At 38.7% G+C, this 19,096-nt stretch overlaps 2 protein-coding genes across 9 annotated transcripts in view; one reads left to right on the top strand and one right to left on the bottom strand.

Moving 5' to 3' along the window:
• The window catches only part of LOC127453464 (retroviral integration site protein Fli-1 homolog), a 26,182-nt gene extending 15,315 nt beyond the window's left edge, over nt 1–10,867 (top strand). For 3 of the 6 annotated variants that reach the window (XM_051719831.1, XM_051719833.1, XM_051719835.1), the window contains exons 4-11: nt 3,783–3,986; nt 4,202–4,273; nt 5,314–5,382; nt 5,477–5,539; nt 5,646–5,693; nt 9,356–9,439; nt 9,608–9,691; nt 9,886–10,867. In XM_051719831.1, coding sequence (XP_051575791.1) covers nt 3,783–3,986; nt 4,202–4,273; nt 5,314–5,382; nt 5,477–5,539; nt 5,646–5,693; nt 9,356–9,439; nt 9,608–9,691; nt 9,886–10,409 — 1,148 coding nt within the window. In that variant the 3' untranslated portion in view covers nt 10,410–10,867. The remainder of the gene's footprint in view (nt 1–3,782; nt 3,987–4,201; nt 4,274–5,313; nt 5,383–5,476; nt 5,540–5,645; nt 5,694–9,355; nt 9,440–9,607; nt 9,692–9,885) is intronic. The other 3 variants (XM_051719832.1, XM_051719834.1, XM_051719836.1) reach the window with 3 other exon arrangements.
• Nucleotides 1–19,096, bottom strand: part of zp3d.2 (zona pellucida glycoprotein 3d tandem duplicate 2) — a 21,731-nt gene extending 2,635 nt beyond the window's left edge. For 2 of the 3 annotated variants that reach the window (XM_051719848.1, XM_051719849.1), the window contains exons 1-8: nt 18,000–18,623; nt 17,161–17,276; nt 16,899–17,002; nt 16,651–16,825; nt 16,458–16,569; nt 15,000–15,088; nt 14,827–14,900; nt 14,385–14,590 (exon numbers count right to left, since the gene is read on the bottom strand). In XM_051719848.1, the coding sequence (XP_051575808.1) occupies nt 14,385–14,590; nt 14,827–14,900; nt 15,000–15,088; nt 16,458–16,569; nt 16,651–16,825; nt 16,899–17,002; nt 17,161–17,276; nt 18,000–18,533 (1,410 nt within the window). In that variant the 5' untranslated portion in view covers nt 18,534–18,623. Of the gene's footprint in view, nt 1–14,384; nt 14,591–14,826; nt 14,901–14,999; nt 15,089–16,457; nt 16,570–16,650; nt 16,826–16,898; nt 17,003–17,160; nt 17,277–17,999; nt 18,624–18,972 lie in introns of those variants that run through there. The other variant, XM_051719851.1, reaches the window with a different exon arrangement.

Here is a 19,096-nt window from a genome sequence, read left to right as displayed (position 1 = left end):
TAGAAATGAACATAGTTGGGAGGACACTACCTTTCCAGTATTTTCGACATAAACGGGAGATTTGAAATCGGTCTATAATTAGCCAGATCTCCAGGATCAAGTTGTGGCTTCTTAATAAGCGGTTTGATAACTGCCATTTTAAAGTTTCTTGGGACATGTCCTAAGGATAGCGAGGAGTTACTAATATTAAGAAGAGGTGGCCACAACCAAAGTGAGACTCTCTAAAAGCATCTGTCAGATGCAGGTGTACACTGATGCGTCCTTAGAAAAGCCTACCCAAGACAGACTGACAACTTCCTTACAAGACTTATTTGAGATGATACAATGTATGGAAATAAACAATATATTGCCTTCTAAAGTAAATTTTTGTACCGCCTAATTAATGCTGTATTTGTCTGCCAGAATGATAATGTATTTTAATTATCTGATTTCTTATATTTATTGTATATATATTATATTATTATTTAAATGTGATTATAATTAATATATTAAATTCTTTTTATTTTAGGGGCTTTATCAAATACTTATACATGATTAATTTTAGAATCAGAATGAGCTTTATTGCCAAATATGCTTACACATACAAGGAATTTGTCTTGGTGACAGAAGCTTCCAGTGCACAGACAATACAAAAACAAGACAGAGATAATAAAAAAAAATAGAATAAAAATAAAAAGCGAATAGAAAATATAAGTATATATACAGCAGAAATACACAATAAGATAAAAACCAGTTCAAAAATGTAGTGGGCTGGGTGAGTGGGGTCCAGAATGATTTTTCCAGCCCTTTTCCCCACTCTGGAAGTGTACAGTTCTTGAAGGGAGGGCAGGGGGCAACCAATAATCCTCTCAGCAGTCCGAACTGTCCTTTGTGTTCTTCTGATGTTGATTTCGTAGCTGAACCAAACCAGACAGATATTGAAGTGCAGAGGACAGACTCAATGACTGCTGAGTTGAACTGTATCAGCAGCGCCTGTGGCAGGTTGAACTTCCTCAACTGGCGAAGGAAGTACAACCTCTGCTGGGCCTTTTTCACAGTGGAGTCAATGTGGGTCTCCCACTTAAGGTCCTGTGAAATGGTAGTGCCCAGGAACCTGAATGACTCCACTGCTGCCACAGTGCTGTTCAGAATGGTGAGCAGGGTCATTGTTGGGGTGTTCCTCCTAAAGTCCACTATCATCTCCACTGTTTTGAGCATGTTCAGCTCCAGGTTGCTTTGAATGCACCAGACAGCCAGATGTTCGACCTCCCTTCTGTATGCAGACTCATCATCATCCTGGATGAGGCCAATGACAGTAGTGTCGCCTGCAAACTTCAGGAGCTTGACAGAGGGGTCCTTGGCGATGCAGTCATTTGTGTACAAGGAGAAGAGTAGTGGAGAGAGCACACATCCCTGGGTGGCACCAGTGCTGATCGTATAGGTGCTGGAAGTGAATTTACCAGTCTCATTAACTGCTGCCTATCTGTCAGAAAGCTGGTGATCCACTGACAGATATAGGTGGGAACAGAGAATTGGTTTAATTTAGTCCGGAGAATAGCTGGGATGATGGAGTGAAAGCCAAACTGAAGTCCACAAAAAGGATCCTTGCATATGTCCCTGGTCTGTCCAGATGTTGCAGGATATGATGCAATCCCATGTTGACTGCATCATCCACAGACCTGTTTGCTCGATAAGCAAATTGAAGGGGATCCAGAAAGGGTCCAGTGATGTCCTTCAGGTGGGCCAACATCAGTCTCTCAAATGACTTCAAGACCACAGACGTCAGAGCGACGTGTGTGTATTCATTAAGTTCTCTGATTTTGGGTTTCTTTGGGACAGGGATGATGGTGGAGTGTTTGAAGCAGCAGGGAATGTCACACTGCTCCAGTAATCTGTTGAAGACCTGTGTGAAGATGGGGGCCAGCTGGTCAGCACAGGATTTTAGACAAGTGGGTGAAACACTGTCTGGGCCCTGTGCTTTCCTTGTCTTTTGTTTCTGTAGGAGCAGCACACATCCTCTTCACAGATCTTAAGTGCAGATTGAGTAGCAGGAGGGAGGAGGAGGGTGGTTGCAGGAGGTGTTGATGTTTGTGTGAAGTGAAGGTCAGAGCGGGTGTGGGGTGTGAGACTGGGCTTTTCAAATCTACAGTAAAACACATTCAGGTTGTCAGCCAGTTGTTGATTCCCTACAGTGTTGGGAGATGGTGTCTTGTAGTTAGTAATGTCTTTCAGGCCTCTCCACACTGATGCAGCGTCGTTAGCTGAAAACTTGTTTTTCAGCTTCCCAGAGTAGCTTGTGGAATTAATTTGATTAATTAATCGACACGTAATTAATTTGATTAAAAAGTTTAATCAATTGACAGTCCAAGTTAAAATATGAAATCACCTCATCATTTTGTAAAAGGCTGCTAAGGGCAGTAAATATTGTAGAGTTGTTCCAGTGCAACTTCACAAAACCAGCAAGGTGCGTGGGAAAAAACTAATTACTTAAAAAAAAAAAAAAAAAAAAAAAAAAAAGGAAATCCAGCAACCATCGTGGAATGGAGAAATATAAGGAAAAAGACTTTTTGCCAAACCATTTCAGCACACAGGCCTTCATCAGGGCTAAAAGTGTGAAAGTGAAAAAAGGAATCAACCAAATAAAAACAAGGGCAGGTTTCAAACTTACAAAAACTATCAGAGGCTGGAGTAAAATCACAAGGGCAGTAAATCCAGTAAGAATTGCATTTGTTATTTCCAAATATTTCTTCCTCAAAAGTACTACTAAAAGAATTGTTAATGGAACTGTTAAGGAACAGTAGTCGTTAAGAGAAATCAGAACTGTAATCGTTAAATTCCTTACCATCCCTATTAGTGACAACATAGAAAAAGAAAAGCCGTTTCAGAGGCGGAGCAAGTTATTACATTCTGATGAAAGGTTACAAAAGACAAACTTTTTTTAATTTGGAATTAAGACCAGGAATGTGTATTAAGAAAGTAAACAGGGTTAATTTTGATTTCATGTTGACTTAAATTTTCTGTTTTGTATGTTAAAAAGGGAAGCATTTGAGTGGTGGAGAAAAGACATTATTTAGAATTTGGTCAACTCCAGACTAAAACCCACATAGAGGATGTATAAATGTGTCTACACATAGATATGTGGTAATTATGCAATAACCACATGGCCTTGCATCACACAGGAACTGCATTTTATTTGTGGGAAAAAGGGCTTGTTTATAACATGGGCATTGTATAAGTGAGAAATACACATGGATGCACCGATGTCCTTCCTTTTTCCATGTCGTCTAAGATCCCGGTATTCAAAGCCAACTCAGCAGACTAAACTACGCAGATGAATGGCACAGATCCCAATAGAGATAATCATTCTTTACTTACAAACCAGTTAGGATGTTGAGTTATCTTTAGGGAGGCGTTTTGAAGGTCATCGTGACATCATAAAACGTCAAAACGGTGGAGTCGCTCTGTGCACTGTGCGACAATAAATGTTTGGGATTCTTTCTTATGAGTCACTCAGACAAAACAATTATAATGCACATAATACTCGGATATGACATCATATTTCTTGTAAAGTTAAGACAAAGGTGACTTTACTGCTTAATTTTACTATGGTTTCTGTGCTATTAAGTACTTACTGGAAGAACATGGCACTATAATGGCAAGATCATAGGTTTGATTCCCAGGGAGCTAGCAAACTAATATAAAAGTGGCTGGGCATTGACTTTTCTTTTATATCTTGTTTGAACTACTATTTCTTGTCACCTCTGAAGCGCTTGTTTTTAATTTTTTCTTTTGTTCTCTTTAAGACCCAGAAGTATGGACACAAGACCATGTGCGGCAGTGGGTAGACTGGGCTATAAAGGAATATGGGCTATCAGATGTGGACGTATCTCTCTTTCAGACCCTGGATGGAAAAGCACTCTGCAAAATGTCCAAAGAGGACATGATGCGTCTCACTTCCGCATACAACACAGACATCCTGCTCTCCCACCTAAACTACCTCCGGGAGAGTAAGGAACATTGCCCGTAATTCCATATGAATAATCGATTACTATTTGTTAATTTTCTCAAGAACACATCAGGGAAAATCATAATGCAATTTTAACCATTTCGATTTCTAAATGTAGGTTACTGTTAGTACATTCTGGAAACGATCTGTGCCTATTTATATCCATACAGAAGATAAACAGGGACTTTTCTGTTTTCTTTGCTATTCTTCACTCAGGTAGTCCAACTTTTTCCTACCCCACAACCCCAACCAATACACAACCACAGCCTAGACTACAGGTGAAAGCTGGTAAGTTAAACTTCAATGCAGTGTCCAAACTGGATTTTTTGCCACACCTGCCAATGACGAGTGAGATGAGAAAATTTATCAGCATAAATATCTGTATTATTTATATATATATAGACATGACAGTTCTGGGAGGTAATAGCCGCCAATCATTTTGATGACAGGCTTTGGCATTTCAGAATAACCAGAGCAACATTTGAGATGCTATAGCCTATGCGATAATAGTGATGATAATCTCTGAATGATTTATGCATTTACATTGCTTAAGGCAGTCACAGGACTTTGATGCACATCTATATAAATTCACATACATCTATACAGTATGTTATTTGCATCTTAGTTTTTCCATCCAGATTTTCCCAAATTTGCAAAAAATATCTGGATGGAAACCCAGCTATTGTGTCAATTATTGCACTTCCATTTAAACCATGTTTTATTTCTCAGTTTCTTTATAAAGTTACTGGACACTGGCAAGTATTATATACTCGACAAAGCCAAGGAGTTCATTTTAAATCCTAATGGAGGATGTCATTTTATTCACCTACACAAGACGCACTAGGCTGATGAGTGTTTATAAGTCAGAGAATTTTAACTGTTCCATATAAAATATACAAGTCAGCAGTCTGACAATAAGTCTAGGCCTACAATTTGGTGTTGAGTGCTGCTATACAAACTGTGGTGTGCTTTATTTATTAGTATTACCTTAGTGTTGCAAGGTTTTTCAAGGGTTGCAATTTCACACAGGAAACAGCTGCATCAGTACAGGAAATAATTGGCATAGATCTCAGGTTAGGACACAATTGACTATTCTGTGGCACATAGAATCGGTTGGAAAAAAAAGGACATTCACCCTGAGGAACTGTGTGCCATCTTCAGAACTTCTTAATGTTTTTCTCTTGGTTTTTGTTCTGCCCTATGCTTTTCCTTAGGAACCTTTAATTCATGGCTTCCTTCCTTCCACGGCTGCCTTTCTCCTTAAAGCCGTCCTGTCCTGTGAAATCACCCTTTGCTAACCTCTCTTATCTGACTTTGCCTTGGCACAGAAAACAGTTTTGAGGAGATCACCAGAAGGAACAGTTGGTCCTCAAGTGCCTTGCCAGCTGTTCCAAAAGGTAACAGGGACAAAAGGACTCTACATTCATAAAGCATAAAAGTTGCACAAAATGGTCAGCTTTTAAAGGAAATCTCACTTTTTTTTAACCACAGGTTCTCCAATCGAGCATCAGCAAAATACCAGAATTACAGAGCCTCAACCGAGACTTCCCCAAGGTTAACACCTTTAATTCAATATTCAATTAAAATGTTTTTATTCATTATGTAGTTTCACCTCATGTCAAAATATGGAATCAGTTTTGTACATTTTCAATCTTTTCAGATCCCTACCAAGCATTAGGTCCAATTAGTAGCCGTTTAGCAAATCCAGGTAAGAACTTTCATCCAATGTACATTATGTATAACTCAAATGATAAACAAATGTGGCCTTTTAGAGTATGTATAAACTCTGTATTATACACAGCTTGGACACAAAGTTGTGTGTGGTTCCTTCTTAAAGCACAATTAAGACTATGGGCCCTATTTTAAGACTGCTATATCTTGAGCGCAGTGCTATACGATGTGCCATACATGCAAAGTCAGTGGGCATGGCCATGAACTTTTGCTATTTTCGTGCAAGCATGCGGCAAGTGGGTTGGTGAAATAACACGTGAAAAGCATAAATTAGTTCAGTCAAGTGCAGCTTAATTCAAAGATTTTTCTGCGGTTATTGCACCATCTGCATCCTATTATATATTCCCATTCCCTGTCATATAAAAATGAAATCAATATAAATGAAGACAGCCCTTTCATAAGAATTTGGTTGTGTAAATAGGCTAATTGCAATGCATTATAAGAATAGAAATATGGACCATGTGTTACTTACGTTCTTTTGCGCATTAACTGCATCATTGTTGAATGTCAGGCATATCTCTATGACAGTGACACGTTCCTTATATACACATGGAAAATGTGGTACTCGTCAAGAATTACTGGATGTAGGCTGTGTTAAATTATAAAGAATGTAAGTTTAATTAATCAAATCAATTATTCTATTGACACACAAATCACAGCAAGTATTAAAAGTGATCAACAGATCTTTGATATCATCTACTGGTGGAATCCCCGGACTGCAAACTCATGGACTGAGTTTAGACTTTGTGCCAAAAATAGATGTGGTTTTCAGATGTCTAAGCGTAATCACCTATTTCTCATTAAAATAGCAAATTGCGATTTGCACCATTTCTTTAACATACAATACACCCAGTTTGAGCGCATATGCCCAACGACAGCACAAACATTCCCGTTGGCATGATAATTATGCTTAGAATTTACTGTATGTTCATGAATACTAGATAACGCAGTGCACAGTCTTTGGGTGTAGCCAAAGTCAATTTCAAAGCAAGTCAGTCCACTCTGTGGTCACCTTTGGATGAGGGCAGGCTTGGCAGCTATTTTTAATGTAAAAAAGCAGCATAAAAGTGCAGCGTTATCTACTCAAATTAGCAGTAAAATCTGATAACACTGGTCTCATAAATTGTGCTTCTTTAGCTCTCATCACACTAAAACTTTTTTTTTTTTTTTTTTTACACTGGTTCGGCTAATGCGCATGCACGTTCTCAAGTTGACTGAGAGGCAATGTCTGTATCTAAAAGGTGATTGGCTCTTTTACCTGTAAGGCGGTACTTCCTTTTCTACATCCGTTGGCTGTTCCCATTTCTTCTATTCATTTTAATACCAGTAGTCTGTCTCTGCTAAACTGTCTCTGGCATAGCACTGCGCCTAGCACGGTCATGAAAATAGAGCCCTGCATGTTTGTGTTGGGTTATACTACAGTTATATCAATATCAGGGATTTTCAACATCATTATCTGGACAGTTAAAAACAGACACAAGCAACAAATGTCCAAAGACATATTAAAGGGATAGTTCACCCAAAATTTAAAACTGTCATCATTTACTCCCCTTAATGTTATTTCAAACCCATATTTTCCATTCAATGAAAGTGAATGGTGACTAAAGGCTCCAATACACTAACAGCAAAGTTCTTTTTTGTTCTTCGCTTTTTTGTGCTAAAAGGAAATTATATATAAAGATAATATACTGTATATGCAGTAGATAATGAGTAATTTGTTGACATGGGCCAATGGCAGTAAGAAGGTGTTTACAGCCAGTCCAAAGTTTTCCTGAAAGTTTGTGCTAACAAGCTGTTTCGAACCACTGCAACGGACTAAAAAACAACTTTTTGCCAGATTTTGGTCGAAATGACACCACACCCGTTCGTTCTTCAAGTTTCTAGGCGCCTTTTGTGTTCCGCTGAAGAAAGCAAGTCATATGGGTTTGAACCAATATGATGGTGAGTAAAGAATTTAAGACAGAATATTCATTTTTGGGTGAACTATTGCTTTAAGGCCTGATGCTTGTGTATATACAGTTAAAGTCAGAAGTTTACATACACCTTAGCCAAATACATTTAAACTCAGTTTTTCACATTCCCTGTCTTAGGGCAGTTAGGATCACTACTTTATTTGAAGAATGTGAAATATCAGAATAATAGTAGAGAGAATTATTTATTTAAGCTTTTATTTCTTTCATCACATTTCCAGTGGGTCAGAAGTTTACATACACTTTGTTAGCATTCGGTAGCATTGCCTTTAAATTGTTTAAATTGGGTCAAACATTTTGGGTAGCCTTCCACAAGCTTCTCACAATAAGTTGCTGGAATTTTGGCCCATTCCTCCAGACAGAACTGGTGTAACTGAGTCAGGTTTGTAGGCCTCCTGGCACGCACACGCTTTTTTGGTTCTGCCCACAAATTTTCTATCAGATTGAGGTCAGGACTTTGTGATGGCCACTCCAATACCTTGACTTTTTTGTCCTTAAGCCATTTTTCCACAACTTTGGAGGTATGCTTGGGGTCACTGTCCATTTGGAAGACCCATTTGCGACTAAGCTTTAACTTCCTGGCTGATTTCTTGAAATGTTGCTTCAAAATATCCACATAATTTTCCTTCCACATGATGCCATCTATTTTGTGAAGTACACCAGTCCTTCCTGCAGCAAAGCACCCCCACGACATGATGCTGCCACCCCCATGCTTCATGGTTGGGATGGTGTTCTTCAGCTTGTAAGCCTCACCCTTTTTCCTCCAAATATAACAATGGTAATTTTGGCCAAACAGTTCAATATTTGTTTCATTAGACCAGAGGACATTTCTCCAAAAAGTAAGATCTTTGCCCCATGTGCACTTGCAAACTGTAGTCTGGATTTTTTTATGACAGTTTTGGAGCAGTGTCTTCTACCTTGCTGAGCAGCCTTTCAGGATATGTCGATATAGGACTCGTTTTACTGTGGATATAGATACGTGCCTACCTGTTTCCTTCAGCATCTTCACAAGGTCCTTTACCAAACTACGTTAATCTCTAGGAGACAGAATGCGTCTCCTTCCTGAGCGGTATGATGGCTGCATGGCCCCATGGTGTTTATACTTGCGTACTATTGTTTGTACAGATGAACGTGGCACCTTCAATTGTTTGGAAATTGCTCCCAAGGATGAACCAGACTTGTGGATGTCCACAATTTATTTTTCTGAGGTCTTGGCTGATTTCTTTTGATTTTCCCATGATGTCAAGCAAAGAAGCACTGAGTTTGAGGGTAGGCCTTAAAATACATCCACAGGTACACCTCCAATTCAGTACACCTCCTTTCAGAAGCTAATTGGTTTATTATCTAAAGGCTTGATATAATTTTCTAGAATTTTCCAAGCTGCTTAAATGCACAGTTAACTTAGTGTATGTAAACTTCTGACCCACTGGAATTGTGATATAGTCAGTTAAAAGTGAAACAAACTGTCTGTAAACAATTGTTGTAAAAATTATTTGCTAATATGAAATCTGTGGAGTGGTTAAAAAAAATTGAGTTTTAATGACTTCAACCTAAGTGTATGTAAACTTCTGACTTCAACTGTGTGTGTGTGTGTGTGTGTGTGTGTGTGTGTACACACACACACACACGAGATTAGTATGATTGTGTTTGCCCAACCTTCTTCACACAGAAAAGAAACCATTCCACATAAAGATCCGAACGACCAAACAAAATTCTAACAACCTGCCCGTCACCAGCACTGACAGGACTGTGGGTAGGTGACTAACCGACCCACATTCTGTTTCTGTATACAACATAAGTGTATGTAAACTTCTGACTTCAACTGTGTGTGTGTGTGTATATATATATATATCACACACACACACACACACACACACCATGAGATTAGTATGATTGTGTTTGCCCAACCTTCTTCACACAGAAAAGAAACCATTCCACACAAAGATCCGAACAACCAAACAAAATTCTAACAACCTGCCCGTCACCAGCACTGACAGGACTGTGGGTAGGTGACTGGCCAACCCACATTCTGTTTCTGTATACAACATACATTAAAAAGGTCACATTTGGAGACAGAAGTATAATAGTTTATTTCCTGCTGTGCCTCAGAGACTCTTCAGTTTCTGTTTAACTTACTCCATTACATTATCTGCTTTAGTTTTAAAAGGTCTTTTTGGACTATTCTCTATTTTCATGTAGGCTCTGGTCAGATCCAGCTGTGGCAGTTCTTGTTGGAGCTGCTGTCTGACAGCAATAATGCTGCCATCATCACTTGGGAGGGCACTAATGGCGAATTCAAGATGACTGACCCAGATGAGGTAGCCAAGCGCTGGGGAGAGCGAAAGAGCAAGCCTAACATGAACTATGACAAGCTCAGCCGTGCCCTTCGCTACTACTATGACAAGAACATCATGACCAAGGTGCATGGCAAGCGCTACGCATACAAATTCGATTTCCAAGGCATTTCACAAGCCCACCAAAACCATCCACCAGAAGGTGGTGCGCTCAAATACCAAGCCGAAGTGCCTTACATGCAGAGCTACCACAGCCACCAGCCAAAAATGAACTTCATGGGCAACCATTCGACCCCCATGCCCGTTTCCTCTGGGAATTTTTTTGGGCCTCCGGCTACATACTGGAATTCCGCAACAGGGGTGGTGTATCCCAGCTCACCCATGCCACGACACCCCAGCACCCACTCACATTTGAACTCTTACTACTAAACAGCAGCCTGACTAACCGTTAAGCCTAATATCAATATGCATGGTCTTAATACTGATATCTCTTGGTGCCCTTTTAGCACCTATAGGCTATTCATTAGGTCATTGAAGAGAAAGTATAAAATAGCAGCTTTTTGGGGATCCTTATGAAATGAAATATCTAGGCAGTATAAAACCTCTTGTAGCAGTCACAACCATCAAGTTCTCCATCTCGTCACATTTCTGTACAGTACATATGCATATCAAACACAGCTGTACTTATTTAGGGCTAAACTGTAAATATGTTTGCATGTTCCATATAGGGCTTTGAAAAGACGTGCCCAAAATCATGCATATTCATCTCTGTTTTACATGTAATATTCTTTTGTATGCAAGTGCTTTTGTACAGAATTTTTTAATCAAATAACCCCACTCTCCTAAGTGTAACATTATATTTCAAACCAATAAATATATGTAGCTCACTTCAGGTCTTTGAGGATTGGTTTTTATTAAAGTCCTTTTAAAAAAACAAAAAAAAAAACTACAGAACATTTTATATATCAATGCATTCTTACAATAAAAAAACTAGCCCTTCCTAAAAAGGCAAGAATTCAGTTACATTTTATTGCATTTTAACATAAAAAATAAAAAAAACAATATAAATAAAAATTGCTATACACCATGTTCCAAATTATTATGCACATGCCATTTTTGTTTTTCCAAAACAGTCAGTAGAATTAATTTATTTTCTCAACAGTTATTTTACAATGTGGATGTAATTACATGTGAAAGAACTGAATATCAAAAGCTTTATTGATATTTAAAAAAAAAATAAATATATATATAAATAAATATAAATGTTATTCCAAATAATTATGCAGAATGCACTTTGAAAACATTCAATGGGTTATAATGAACAAAACAGAAATCTGTCATATGTGCTGCATGGACAGATCATTTTTCAAAAAACAAACAATTTAAAACAAAAAACCTATTTACAGTTCAAGTTACATATTGATATATGAGCCCTTCTTTGAGATGACTTGAACAACTCTCTCCTCCATTGAACTTGCAAGTCCATGTATAGTTTCTGCTAGTATTTCATTTGAGGATGCCAGTATTGCCTCCCAGAGCTGTTGTTTGGAGGTATACTGCTGCCCACCCTCATAGATTCTCCTTTTAAGGATGCTCCACAGGTTCTCAATAGGAATGAGGTATGGGGATGATGGTGGCCACACCATGATTTTTTCCTCTTTTTAAGCCCATAGCAATCAAGGAGGCAAATGGTGTTTTTTGCAGCATGGGCAGTGTGTTGTCCTGCATGAAAATCATTTTATTCCAGAAGGCACGATTCTTCTTTTTATACCATAGCAGAAAATGGTCTGTTAAGAACTCCATATCTTGCAGAGGTCATTTTGACACTGTCAGGGACCCTAAAGGGACCTACCATCTCACTTGCCAATATTCCAGCCCAAATCATCACTCGACCACCTCCTTGTTGACGTCTCAGTCTTGTTGGAACAGGGTGGCCATTCACCAACCATCCAGAACGCCATCCATCTAGACCATCCAGTGTAGCATGGCATTCGTCAGTGAATAAAACTGTTTGAAAATTAGTCTTCATGTAATTCTGAGCCCACTGCAAACGTTTCTCTTTGTGAGCTTTGGTTAGGGGTGGCCGAAATGCAGCTTTATGCACAACTTCCAGCCTCTGAAGGATCCTGCATCGAGAGGTTCTTGGGACTCCAGACACACCAGTAGCTTCAAATACCTGTTTGCTACTCAACAGTGGCTTTTTTATAGCTGCCCTTTTAATATTAATTTGTCTGACAGAAACCTTTCTTAATAAGCCTTTATCTGATAGAATTCTTCTGTGCTGTGAATCACACACAAATATTTTGACAGTTCCATGATCTCTTCAGTTTTCACAATATATCAATTGTTTTCATGCCTTTTATAAGACATTGCACTATTTCACGCTTCATCTTCAGAAAGATCTTTCTTCCTCCCCATATTGCATGAGAATTGTGACTTGCTTAATGTGGAACAACCTCTAAGTAGGTTTCCCTTTAACTAAGATCACCTGGCAAACTAATTAACTAACCTGTCTGAGATTGATACCAGTTATCTTAAAACATATGAGAAATAAAACAATGAACACTTTCTTTGAAACACTAAAACCTGAATGTTTATTTTAATGAAATCCTACTGATATGTTAATTGCATAATAATTGCATGTAAATGCACTGGTCATTAACCATTTGTGTATCCTGGAGGATACAAATATTTGAAAGACAAGGGAGAGCAGCAATGAGTGAGTCGGTAAATTTTTTTGTGTAAAATATTGAAAAGGGCATTCCTGCAAATACTGAGGTCGTGATTTTGTATATAAACTCTGGCATTGGGGGGCCTGGGTAGTTCAGTGAGTAAAGATGCTGACTACCACCCCTGGAGCTTGCTGCTGAGTGACTCCAGCTAGCTCTCCTAAGCAACCAAATTGGCCCAGTTGCTAGGGAGGGTAGAGTCACATGGGGTAACCTCCTCATGGTTACTATAATGCGTTTCGCTCTCGGTGGTGCGCATGGAGTGTTGTACGTGAAAGCCACGGCGGATGGTGCAAGCCTCCACATGTGCTCTGTCTCTGCCGTAACGCACTCAAGCCATGTGATAAGATGTGCGGATTGACGATCTCAGCCGCGGAGGCAACTGAGATTCACCTCAATCCGGGTCGCAGAGGATGAGTCACTACACCACCACGAGGACTTAGAGTGCACTGGGAATTGGGCATTCCAAATTTTGAATAAAAAATAAAAAATAAAAAAAACTCTCTGGCATTAACTTGCAATCTTTATCCAAATGTAATGTGGCAGTATTTTTAATAGGCAGTTGACCTAGAGGCAAATGTTCCTATATTTTTAACATTATTTTGAAGATTTCTGCAAGCTCTAAAATTTAAAAAAAGCAATGTTTAGAAGAAAAACATGGAAATGTATTTTTTAGGCCCTAATGTGATGGAAAATAGTAATAAATAAATTCTCAGGTATCTATTTTCTTGCCCTTCTTAGGGTTAACTACACTTGCATGTTAACGCAAAAAGCCAAAGAGCAAAGCATATAGCTGAAGGTCAATATACTGTATAAAGATGGGAATGATCAAGAGAATTGTTCAATGATTAGAAATGGAAGGGTTTGCAACTTTTACCACCGTATGTTGGTGCCATACAAAATGATTTTGTCTGAGAAACTCCCAGAATTTTAAAGTATTACAGTCTAAAAAACATATAGAAAAATATGTTAGAATAACCAAAAATGACTGTCAAAAAGGAAAATGACTTATGCTGATAGAAGGGCCACAAATACTTGTTTTACATGACTGACATGCAGAAGAGCATACAAATACCACACAAGGTTTCAATTCCATAAGCTACAAAAAAGGGAAGCTGAGCATATAGTAGACATACTACGAGTGATTGAATCGTGTCGCTTGGCAATTTGACGCAACATTAAGATAACGGGATCAACATTTGAAATGAACAGCAAGAATTTATGTGCCATCCTGAAGGTTTCGTATGAAGGTTCTGCAGGGTACACATATTCAGATAGGTACTCCAAAAAGGTAAATAATGACAAATTGAGATGATTTTTATAGCATGAACAAACAGTTAAGTTGAAAAAGGAGTCAAACTCTCCCTGCAACGATCTGAAAATGTGTACTCTAAATGCAGTGCTTGGTCGAGCATTTAACATGTACAGCTCCTGCAGAGCTAAAAGATAAGAAACATTATGCAGTTCCCAAGACAATTATTCTCACACCATATTTTGGTGATGCGATCCATTAAATGACACTAAAAAGCTAAAAATGAGAGAAAACATGCCAATTTCAAAATTTAGTGTCATCGATTTATTAACACTTCAAGTACAATTAGGCTGTGAAAACTTAATCAAAATGTTTTGACTATTGGCTTCATTATATCCTCTTTGTTTAAACCAATCCAAATACCTCATCAAATATTTTGCGTGGCTCTACAAATTTGATATTTTCCTCTGCCACGGCCAGGCCTGGCAAATGATGACTCTTTGGTCCTTGGACTTTGCTGGTTTCCACTTCCATTGACATGAAAGGAGTTATTGTGGTTTGCTCTTCTTCAGGATCTTCGAAATCAGACTCCATGGTCCAGGGCTCACTGGTGATGATCTTGCTAGTCACTGTACACAGATTAATAGGAACGAGGGCATGCTGGTAAACTTGCCTTAAAGCTACAATTTGATCTTTAATAAAATTACAGAACAAGTTAAAGACAGTCTCCTTGTCTAATAACATGTTCAAACATCTTTACAGGCCTTACGGTGTTTACTCAATGCAGTGCTATGAACAGATCTTTATACTAACACTGTACTTCATTCATACTGACTGTCAAAATCAAAATTTGTAGGATTCTCACCAGACAGGTCCGACGCCTGACACTCGGAGTTGCAGCAGAAGCACACATCATTTGAACTGTACAACTCTTCCCACCTAAAGATGAAAGTACCAACTTATGGTGTTTATATAGACTTTGGTCTTGGTACTGATTCGTGATTAAAGTCACATTACAAGCAAATAAACTCAAAATACCGTTCTGCTGTTTGGTTGTAAGTGCAGGATTTTGAACTTGCCGTTGGATTTACACTTCCCACAGATATTTCACAATGCATGTATAGACGCTGTGGAAAAAAAAGAACAAGCAGCAGAATATATAAGCAACCTAAATAGATAGACGTATATGGACTATAATTTTTTTCTCCCAGTCATTCCAAAAAATCTAAATGTGTAAAAAAATAAAAAGCCTAAATTTGGATTTTTTTTTAGAAAATTTGACAAGTAATTTTTTTTAATCTTTTCAGCCTGATCTCATGATAATTATTGACAGTCAAATTTTGAGGAATATTACGTAAACGCATCCCGGCTGTTCAAGATGAAATGTCCACTGAGGGGCGCTAAATGTTAAATGTCTCCCAAAAGATGAGGTTTTTAAAAGCCTGATCTCATGAAAATTACGTGGTTCATTACACCTATCATTGCAGTTTTGGTGTGAAATGTCCACTGAGGGGCGCTAAAAGCGAGTTAAATGTTCTCCCAAAAAGATGAGGTTAAGGTTAATGAACAAAACCTACCTCCCTTCCCTAAACCTAATCAACAGTGTAACAAAAGCAAATGTGAGGAGAGCAAAACACATCCCTACCCTATACCTTACAGCCAAACCTAACCTAACCGATAGTGTCATAAAAGCAAATGGAAGACGAAAAAGGCAATAGATGAAGCAACCACGTAATTTGGTGGCTTTTCAATGCCACTTTCGGCTCGTGTCGACTGGCGTGCTTTGCTGAACTTGTACCTCGGTCTCCCGCGTTCAAAGTCCAACACTCTATCAGTTAAGCTATGGCGCATCTTAGTCACTCTGTAATAAGCTTCTAAATTCAGCTGGTTATGTAATTAAAGCGTTAAAATGGATTGTCTAGCAAGTCATGTGCTATAGTAAAAGACTGCATTGTGTAAGTAATGGAGAGAAAAATAAACGTTTATGAACTGTTAATCTGCCGTTTTACTTGAGTTGTGTGCAAAGTGACCAAGTCATTTTTGTTAAGCCTCAAGAGTTTATTTCACCAGAAAACTGCTGGTGTGCTTCTATGACACTTTCAACATACGTGTTGAGCGCGTGCTCTTCAGGACTTGTTTCCCATTCATTTGTGATGCAAATGACACGCGCTTCAGTTGAGCAACCACACAATTTGACCACACTTGGAAAAAAAACATGTAAATGTAGTTAATTATGTAATGTTATCGTTAAAATTTATCGTCTAAGATGTCATGCGCTAAAAGAGATTGAATAATGAGGAACAAGGCGAAAAGTACGCGTTTATGAACAGATAATCTGCCATTTACTTGTGATTTGTGTGAGAGAGAATTAAAGTCGTTGTTGTAGTCTCTAGTACACCAACAAACTGACGCGATACAAACAAGGTACGTAAAAAGCATTTTGTCAAAATGTAGCAATAGTAATGAGATTCTATGAGACCAGGTTGAATCTTTTACCTCTCCTAAAATCCCATTGAACATAAAGGCATCTAAGGAGAACCGCACGACATTCCTTTTTCCACTTTGTATGAATCTGGACCACATATGGCTCTTGCTAGCAGTCATGCACCTGAAATAAAGAGAGCATAGATTTTCTGGCCAAGATAGGGCAAAAATGTTCAGCCCTAAATGAACATATAAAAGGTGTTACCCATGGTTGTCAATGACTGCAAATTGTGGCGTGGACAAATGAGAGTTGTTGACAGTCACATAACAGGAGTCCACAAACAGCCTCTTGCCCTCAACAAGAGGGGGCCCTTCGGCTTGAAAGTACATGGGGTGACCAATCGTATAAGCTTCGGCGGTGGACAGTCTCCTCCAGGAGGCTGAAAGAGAATGGAGAAGATTCATTGACTGACTTGGGATGAGAATACATTTTATTAGTCAAACATAATTTACCATCCCTTGGGGTGAGTACAATGCTGTCCATAGTTTTCAGCGGCTTGAAGAAGTTCTGATGTTGGACTTCTGGTCTGAAACCAATTTTGTATGTGTAATAATATCTGGAAGGAGATTAGATGTGATCAATTGCAAAACAATTTAAAACAAATTACCTCAAGGGCAAACAAGTGCTTTTTTGTAGGCAAGAATCGGTGGTTAGTACAAGCACAATCACAAAACAATCCGCACCAGTTGGGTACAGCCAGTCACATACACATACCTGTTAAAGTGACACTCAATCGGGACTGAGAAAGGCATGGCATGTCGGATGGGCCCCGGGGCCATCACAGGAGAGTAGTGCAGTATGTTGGAATAAGTTACTCTATTATTTATAAACTGCATTCAAAAAGAAAAAGATTACCTCACAACAAGGTTTCTCAAGTGGAGAGCCCATTTAAAGGAATATTCTGGGTTCAAGTTAAGCTCAGTCGAAAACATTTGTGGCATAATGTTGATTACTACAACAATTAATCTCGACTTTTGCCCCTCCTTTTCTTAAAAACATATGTTAAAAAAAGCAGCACTTACAATGAAAGTGAATGGGGCCAATTTGTGGAGGGTTTAAAAGGCAGAAATGTGAAGCTTATTTTATAAAAACACTCAAATTAATGATTCCGTTTAAACTAGTGTATTATTTGATCTGTAAAATTGTTTAAATCTGAATTTTTACGGTCGGTTTATGGTTTCAGCGTTTACTGCGTTACATCATCATGGTAAAAAGTTGCAAAATTGCCTATAACTTTCCAAAAAAAGGTTAGTAAGCAATTTTATAACACTAAAATCATGTTAACATGCACATTGTTTAGGTCTTGTGGCTATGCTTTTTAAATAGTGAGAATTTTAATTTTTACGGATTGGCCCCATTGACTTCCATTGTAAGTGCCTCCACTGTAACCTCAATTTTAGCTTTTTTTCTTTTTAAGAAAAGGAGGAACACGTCGAAATGATTTTTTTTTTTTTTTTTTTTTTGTGGTAATCAACATTATGCCTCGAATGCTGTCGATTAAGCTTAACTTGTACTGAACCTGGAATATTCCTTTAAAAAAATAAAACGCACACCTTTCTCTGACTGTCACACTGGTCCAGCTCGTAAATAAATAAATGATAGTTCTTTGTGGTCTTGCTGATGTCGCACGTTCCGAGTTTCAACTCGGTCTGAAAGCCATCTTGACCCAAAATCTGTTTGTCAACTTTAACGATCATTTGCTTCAAGTGACAAACGACGTTTATTCCGCGCGATCGACCGTTGCGTGCAGAAGTTGCCCGTTGTGGGGCGCGAGGGATGAGGACTTGTTTCGTCGCTTCTGGTATTTTTTCGCGACCTGATCCATGCCTGGGAGAAAACTGCTCCTTGTCCAAAATGGAAATTCTTGAATGCAGGAATATGGGAAGATTTAGATAGGTAGAACCCCTTCGCTTGACACCAGATGCCAGGAAATCTTCAGCATTGCGCTCGTTTTCCAATGCTGAGAGAGAACTGCTCGCGAGCTTCTGCACAGCTGCCACACGCGATTGCGACGCGTAGGTTGCACATATGTAGAGAACAAGACCAAGAAAATTCATATTAATAGGAAATAAAGCTTCATAGCGCATAACTGCATCGAAAATTCATTTGTAAGCGTACAGCCACAATCTAAGTTCACTTAAACAGCGTTGGACTTGAGAAATTTCACTATCACAGGTAATTAACGCACCTGTTGTCGGTTTAAACAGAGAGCTTTTAGCAGAGACGGGCCACTATTGTATTTAAATGAATGGGAGAAATTGGAACGCCCAACCAAGAGGCTCTAGTGCCCAATGGTCAACGGATGTAGAAAGGAAGTCCCGCCTTCCAGTTAAAAAAAGCCAATAACCTTTTAGATACATACATCGCCTGTCAATCAACTCGCTTATGCGCATGCGTAGTAGCTATACAAGCCGGCATAATGCGTTTTAGCGTAATGTGAGGTGAAGCAGCACAGTTTATGATTACAATATTATCACATTTTATTGCTGTTTTGAAACATGTTCTTTGATCGTAATCTTGACCAACCGTTTTTGAGATTTCGGTCGTTCCCCATTCAAGTACATAGTAGCTGCACTGGCACGACCGTAAATAGCCTCCCGAGAGCGTTCCAAAAATGGCCGACAGTGGACTGACTTGCTAGAAAGCCTTT

This window comes from Myxocyprinus asiaticus, chromosome 15, assembly GCF_019703515.2.
Source record: "Myxocyprinus asiaticus isolate MX2 ecotype Aquarium Trade chromosome 15, UBuf_Myxa_2, whole genome shotgun sequence".
NCBI lineage: Eukaryota > Metazoa > Chordata > Actinopteri > Cypriniformes > Catostomidae > Myxocyprinus > Myxocyprinus asiaticus.
The sequence above is the reverse complement of the archived record's forward strand: the minus strand, read 5'-3'. Positions and strand labels throughout refer to the sequence as shown.